This window comes from Megalops cyprinoides, chromosome 10 (genome assembly GCF_013368585.1).
Source record: "Megalops cyprinoides isolate fMegCyp1 chromosome 10, fMegCyp1.pri, whole genome shotgun sequence".
Lineage (NCBI taxonomy): Eukaryota > Metazoa > Chordata > Actinopteri > Elopiformes > Megalopidae > Megalops > Megalops cyprinoides.
The window spans coordinates 2,067,128-2,075,000 of NC_050592.1; the positions used below are offsets into that span (position 1 = coordinate 2,067,128).

Consider the following 7,873-nt stretch of genomic DNA (forward strand, 5'->3'; position numbering starts at 1 on the left):
AACATCCTAGAAAATCTAACACCGGATCATTCTCATTACCTGCTGCTACTCAAGCACCAGGTAAAGGTGTTCGATTTCCTTAACCAGCTTCACCAGCACCAACTTCTCAAACTTTGAGAAGAGTTGATGAGGCGTGCTTCGATTCTCTTCCGTAAATCCGCAAAACTAGCATTACCGTTTGTAGGTCGGGAGAGGGAGAGTTGGAGAGAAGGGCGGGATCTTATGACTCAGGCACTTCCTCGATGGTGCAGCAGCTCACGGGCCAGTATATCATTATTCGTCATTGTTGAAGGTTAGGGGGAGCGAAGAAAGCGCACGTATTGTACGTGCATTTGCCACTTGGAGTAGCGACTCGGCTGCGAGCCACCGGGTTTGAATGTCTGGAGACGGTGTGCGCGAGGGGAAGGACAAAGCTGAGCTGCCCGACGTTACACCGGGTAAGGGCACTGTCACCATTCTCTTTTATTTTAAAACTTGCTGTTATAAACTTTCAGATGAGCTTCTCTGCATCTCTTCGTACTCCGTTGCCTTTCCGAATCACGTGGAATGTATATACATTCCGAAAACCATATTTGGCTGAGATCGATGTATTCATATCTATTTGTATGTAAATGTTCAAATAACACGGCAAGATATTATTTTCCTAACATTCTGTAAATACAAGTGGAAACTAATTACCATGTATGAATTAAATACAGTATGATACGTTGCAAATAATTAATTACTTAGTAGGCTAACTATTACGTACTTTGACTGTTTCTCTAAGTAACCATATCAGAAGTAGGGAAATTGGATGTATTTCGCTAAATAGGTTTATAAATCTGATTTCCGTCGAGCCTCCTCTAATTGCAGGTGATGTGGATCGTGTGCTATATAACTTTAAGTAGAGTCAAGAAGCTCAATGCAGACTCGTAGCTCGGATTGGAGTCTGAAAAGCCGCGTTCGTAATGAATGGAAAGAGCAGCGATGCAGCAGTCGCGTGCACGGGCGAGCGCATGCCATCAAAACTCTGGAGAGGACCCGGCTGCAGTCTCCGGGGACCAGGAAAACAATCAAGGTTCATAGATTAGTTTGAGAATTTTCATACGGTAATGAAAATGTTTCCATGAAGAACTTTCAAAATCTGAATGGGATTTATTTCGAATAAAAGTGCATCTTATCACCGAGTATTTGACACATCATCCGTGAGTCATACGTAGCTATTTCATCTGAAATGAATTATTGCGAAAGTGACAAAGAGAAGGGCAGCGCGAGTCGGACGGTGATAAGACGGTGCTAAGGTGTGTGAAGACGCATTGTATGTGTAATGACACCGGACGCCATTTTTTGGTGTGCGGGGTGGCACTGCGGACAGTTGGGACTTGACATCGGCAGCGCTGCCAGTCATAGGTCATAGATAGACGAACGGTACACACGCCTGTTCTCATCCTATCTTTGGTATTTCCCAAAGTCAATCCATCCTCCAAATCAGTTTTGCAACAGGGAACCAATGAATTGTCTGTATCGTGACAATGATCTGTAAGTTTTGTCATTGCGTGTGTCAGTATCACGCAGAAGTGGAACGAAAGAAATTCCCTCAGACACTCATAGGCGAGATGCCGTTTATCCTCGCTGAGCTCCATTTCACAGCAGTTTGTGTCACCGGGCAACGCGCCGCTGGTTCATGTGCTCAGATTACGGCATGGCAGAAAAAGCAGCATTCTCAACACTGCGCGCCGCGGTAATTACACAGCGCTGCAGACGCGGACGGAGCGTGCTGTCCGCCGATCTGGACGCACGGTTATTTCTGTCACCAGCGAGGCCGTCTTCTCCCGGCCGCCACGGATGGAATGTGTCCCGCTCACTGCTTCTTGCTTCTGCTCTCTTTTTCTCACCCCCCTCCTTGACTCCCCCATCTCCCCAGAGCTGGTGCAGAGGCCAGCAGACCCTTGCTGCCTCCACAAACACAACCGCGCACGAAACTCGGAGACCGCCGGCATCCCTTTAAGCAGAGCGCGGCGCTCCAGGGGACGGCTGCAGTGTGGGAGTTTAGGGAGGATACTGAATCCCAGAGCCGAGAGAAGAGCAACTGCCCACAGCACGCTGTTAAGAGTTATGGAGCAGAACACGAGACTGCTAGTAAAGATTCCTCAGGCTTTTAAACTCACACCCCCTCCCACACACACACACACATACATTGTATATACAGCATAGCGTAATCGCCCTCCACACAATGCACGCATTTGGCAGTACTCTCACGTGTATACTTTGAGTGTGTTTAGCAGTGCTTGGGGTGGTTAGTCTAAGCCAGACGCTGTGGGAAAGAGCCAATGCCCTGCTGCCCAGAGTTCTGAATCTGAGGCTTTGAAGGGTCTCTGTAATGTGGGTCATGCCGCTTTGATAAAACCCTGTCCAGCAGACCCCCTACACACACACACACACACACACACACACACACACACACATAGACACAAATAGACACACACAGACACACACACACACACACAGACATACACACATGGACACAAATAGACACACACAGACACACACACACTGCATCTGTAGACTCTGGGGGGTGCTGTGGTGCACCAACATGATTGCAGTTCATCCTGACTCTCACCTCACCCCTGTGTGTGTAAGTGTGTTTCTAGCTCTCGGAGCTGTAGGGACAGGAATGTCTTTCCTTCTCAGGCCTTTAGTGAACTTTCTGCAGCTGACTGTGGCGTGTCTCAGGCGATCTGCTGCAACCACAAACCATGTCAGTTAGTTTTTAAAAGCCTCCATTTCGACATAATGAGCAGAAACACAGTAAAAGCAAGAATTCCTTCTCTTTCATTCCCGTTTGATTTTGTCATCTGGAATCCGACAGGGAGGGGGGGGGCTGTATGGGTGGGGTGGGGGGGGGCAAACACATGAGCTGCAGTCGTGTGATTCCAACACGTCGCAGCCACCGTCGCATTCTTTGAGCCCTCCTCTGTGTTTTGGTGAAGGTTCGGCGTACGCTGGCTGGCGCTGCGCCAGGCTTCAGTCCAGCTGAAAACGGGGGGCTCCTCTGCCGCCCCGCCTCGGCCAGACGAGGTCCCACCCCCTGCAGGTGGTGAGGAATTAGATTTCACAGGACCAACAGTCACCGCCGCCCCCTCACCCCCCTCCATGCCCCTTGTTCCTTCCTCCCCCTCGTCTGGGCAAACAGAGTAACCTGTTACCGGGTGCCGTCTGGAGCCAGGTTGTTCCGGACCGGAATGTCTCCGCTTACGCTCACAGGCTAACAGACCCGGTCTGTGCAGCGGAACACAGCAGTGTGAGAGGTGACAGATAGCACTGCTCGCTAATCATGTGTATAACACACTTTGCCAGTATCGACTATTTAAGTAATCAAACTGAGAAGCAGACTCAGCACTTTATAAAAACGTTAGTGAGCAGCACATTTTATGTTGCTTGACCAGCATATTATGCTGGTGTCAGAGAGGCTCAGATCACATGAACAGTTGCCCAGGAAAAACATTTTCTCTTCAGGTGTAAGTTTAGGAGGCAACTGGTGTGTGATAGGAGGAAGTGTACAGAGTGTGTGATTGGTGGAACAGAGTACAGAGTGTGTGATTGGTGGAACAGAGTACAGAGCGTGTGATTGGTGGAACAGAGTACAGAGTGTGTGATTGGTGGAACAGAGTACAGAGCGTGTGATTGGTGGAACAGTACAGAGCGTGTGATTGGTGGAACAGAGTACAGAGCGTGTGATTGGTGGAATAGAGTACAGAGTGTGTGATTGGTGGAACAGAGTACAGAGTGTGTGATTGGTGGAATAGAGTAGAGAACGTGTGATTGGTGGAAGGGAACCTGAATGACAAAGCAAAAGGGCCATGTGACCTGATCACCTGAACACCTCTGATCTATGGAAAGAACGCCGTAGATCTGGGGTGTTTGATGATGAGCGGGAGTGAGGCGATAGCGTGACCCATTAAGGTGGGGTTCCCCCTACCCCTGTCCCTCAAATGGGGCTGTATACTGAGATACACGTCCCTGTGTATACTGAGAAGTGTGTGGCTCGTGGTGGTAGAATTGTCCCAGTGTGGAATTGTGGGAAATGGCGTTGTGTGCTTCCTGCCATAAGGTTTCCAGGTGTAGCATGGTGAGCGGGCTCTGAATCCCCCACCCTGCTAATGGCTGAAACAGCAGCCCATGGGGTGGGGGGGAGGAGAGTTTGTCTTTGTCTCTCGGCCTGGTGTCCGTCTTTCCCTGCTTATCTTTTCGGCCTGTTTTGTTTTTCTCTCTCTCTCTCTCTCTCTCCGAGGGGTGTCTCTGTCGTGTGTTTGCTTTTTTTCACCCCTCCTTTTCTGACCCACTCTTTTCCTCTTCCTCTCCTGGTCGTTTGCCATCTGCTCGGCTCTCTCGCCCTCACCCTCCTTCTCCCCTCTGCTCTCACTCTTTCTTTAGCTCTCTGCCTTCAGTCTCTCCCCGCTCTTCCCTTCTCTCTCCTCCCTCATTTCTTTTTGTTTTTCTCTGTTTTTCCTCTCCCTGCCCTTACTGCTTCTCAGTCCAGTTACATATAAATACAGTTTTACTGGCAGGACAATAAAACTCATTTTATGTATTATTTCAGTAAACTGTCCCTCCCCCTGCCCCCCCACCCCCCCACCCCCCCACCTCTCCCCTCGCAGCGGCGGTGCAGGGGGCTGGCGTTGCTGACAGGAGCAGAGAGCTGGGGTGAGAGAGGGCTGTAAATCTTTGTTGTTGGTCATGTGTCTCTGTCATCGGCGGCGGGGGCAGACAAAGGGCCGCTTTGAGGCCAGACTCGCAGGCCTGTAATGACTGTGACAGCGGCCGCTGGCAGCGGAGTGTGGCGGCAGGACGGCCGCTTGGAGAGGGCCCTGGCGTGGGGCGTGTCTCTGCCTGAACGCCAGGGCCCTGCCCTGTGGCAGCAGTGGCCAGGGGTGCTGGGATCACGCACGCCGCCCCGCGGGCCCTCAGGTCTCAGTGAGGTCAGCTGGAACCCAGTTTCTGCCTGCCGACCGGTGCTGCTCAGAGAGCTGGATAAGGAGAGACTCCCGACTACTAAAGCAGAAATACTGCCAAGCACACAGACTCTCCTTAATGCACACCATATGTCTCTGTCTCTCCCGCTTGTGTGTTTTTTTTTCTTTGACGCTGTCCTTCCTCCACCTTTCTGTGTGTGTGTGTGTGTGTGCGTGTGTGTTTGCGTGTATGTGTGTGTGTGTTTTTGTATCTGGATGTGTGTGTGTGTGTATATGTGTGAGCAGGCATAACCACATTTGTGCGTTCAGATGGGTTTATGTGTGTGGCGCTCCTGTCTCTCTGACGCGGTGGCCGCTGGGGGGCTGTCATGTCCTGTACAGTGTGGCCTGGCCAGACTGACATGGGAGGAAGAGGAGCAGGAGGAAGAGGTGTCGGTGATGGATGGAGCCCTGAAATCTCAGCGTCATGATGTAGTCCACACCGTGGTCACCCCCCCTTTCTCGCGCTGACTAATGGCCTTGTGTTAGCTGTAGGACTGGAGCCCGCTTGTGTCCGCCCTCGCTTGCTGGGGGTTAATTGGTTAATCACAGCGATGCAGCCTGGCGTATCTGCCTCACTCAGGCATTGCAACATCACAAGACATCACGTCCAAACTTGTTACATTCGCTGGGTTTGAAAATAAGAACAAAAAAACACACACCTCTCAGAACTGGCCCGTTTCTATACCTCATACATTTACCGACATTTTCGCAAGAAAGGCCGTCAGGTGTTTTCACAAGAGCAGATCATAAAAAAGAAAAATGGGCGAGAGATAACAGTTTGCTGCAGTGAGCCGTCAAACGCGCACTCCAAAACAAACAGAAAGGTGTACTTCTCTGTAGCCAAGCCGACATGACTGTACAGAGCTAGGAGAACGCAATGCAGAAACCTTTCAAAAAGCGCTCCGAGGGTCAGAGCCCTGGCCCGCTGCGCAACACTGCCCCAGTGCTGCAGAAAATGAGGCGAAACCGCAGACAGTGAGACACAAAGGGTTTGGACATCAGAATGCCCCTTCCCCTGGCCTGCCCTGGCAGCCTGGGCTGTAGACGGAAACGCAGTCGCTTGGGTAACGGAGCTCTGATGGAAGGGGGGGTCGGGGGCGGTGGGGGGTTGGGGGGGGGGGGTCGCATTCCACACTTCCTCCATGGCTATTCTTCCTGTCCGTGTTGGCAAGGTCGGGGCTCCAATGGCAACCCTGCAGGGGAGAGGGGTGAGGAAGCAGAGCCTGTCCAAACAGACCACAGAGGAACCCGACTGCCCCCCCCCCCCACCCCCCCACCCCCCCACCCCGGCCTGAGTAAAGCTCAGAGAGTGTGACGATGGGCTGGGTGATGACTGCATGGTTCTTTTGGCTTTTGATGATTCGCTGGCATCTTACTTGCCTGAACGTTACATGGGTACTTCCTATGGCCGACACATTTGGATTTATAAGGATGTTTGGATTTATTTGGATATTTACATGTAGAGGCTAATCATATAATGAACTGTTAATTATACACTGCATACGTGTATGCCGTACTGTAATGTATATATAAGTTAGTATCGACAAGATGTCAGAAGACATGGATTTGTTTCTGAAGTACTTTGGCATTTTAAGCTCATCAAGCATATTGCTACACTGAAAGTGGAAACTTGCACTAAATAACAGAATGAGCTATGGCTATCGGTGGAAATACTCAGGGAATGATTTAAGGATAGGCACAAGTTCAGTACAGCCTGTTTAACAAGGATCTCAGACCCAAGTTTCCAGGGTCAGCTGGTTTATGTCAGCCATGTTGCATTCTGTGTCGGTGCTAATGGACCTGTAGTGTGGTATGGCAACAGAGTGGATTTCTCCACTGCAGATGGGGAGAAAAGGGAAAACAGCCGGAGAAAGGACAGCCAATGGGGTAATGGTGTGGTGATCACATGGCTCAGGTGGAAGATCTCGCTGAGTCATGGAGTGCGAGCATTACTCTGTCAGACAACGAAAACAAAGTTTTCGGTGTGGAGGGCAGCAGTATGCTGCAGCTGCAAGTAGCAGAGCTTATAACCGAAAGGTTGCTGGCTCAACTCCCTGCTGGGACACTGCTGTTGTTCACTTGGGCAAGGTACTTAACCCACAATTGCCTCAGTAAGTATCCAGCTGTCTAAATGGGTAAAATTGTAACCTATGTAAGTCGCTCTGGATAAGCGCATCTGCTAAATGACAATAATGTAATGTAATGAGGGCGTGTTGTCATCTCACAGTTCCTTCTGCCCCCCTGTCTTTGGTCTCGGTACGTGAGTTTGCCCTCTCCTGGACCGGGCCTCTGTCTGTCTGAGCCATCCCCCATTCCATGGCCGATCCCCAAACCATACCCCCCCCCCCCCCCAAACCATACCCCCCCCCCCCCCCAACTTGCTTAGTCATGAAGATTCCGCTGAACGCCGAAGGCTAATAAAACGGGGCCGTGAAAACAAAGCGGGGCCCTCCGTGCTGGGAAAATAAACGCAGCGCCCGTCCCGTTAGCGTCGCGGGTCAGAACCGCCCGGGACGCCGCCCACAGCGACGGGATATCTGATAAGGGCGGCTGAACCAGGATCAGTCTGTTTACACAGCCCTTTGAGTCAGAAACAACATTAACACAGTCAGCCTGCAAATGAAACCTAATGTGATAATGAGCTTTGGCTGGGACAGGGGACATCCTACTGGTCAACATCCTTTTACGACATAGACGTGTATATAAAAATATATTCATACTGTACTTTATTTTCAGGGCTTGTGTCAGTGATGCAGTGTTTTGGTGACTCATAGTCATTTCAGTAGACGTCTTGTCTAGCAGTTGTGTTCTTCATTAGATCAGGCTTGATGCGGCGTTTAGGAGGGAGGTTTAATTAAAAGCACACCCTGTGGAGGAGT

General features: G+C 50.7%; 1 protein-coding gene across 1 annotated transcript in view; it reads left to right on the plus strand.

Annotated features, from left to right (window-relative positions):
* Nucleotides 1–287: 287 nt before the first annotated feature.
* The window catches only part of fhl3a (four and a half LIM domains 3a), a 45,056-nt gene continuing 37,470 nt past the window's right edge, over nt 288–7,873 (plus strand). The window contains exon 1 of the mRNA XM_036539195.1: nt 288–437. Within this exon, the coding sequence (XP_036395088.1) occupies nt 377–437 (61 nt within the window). The 5' untranslated portion in view covers nt 288–376. The remainder of the gene's footprint in view (nt 438–7,873) is intronic.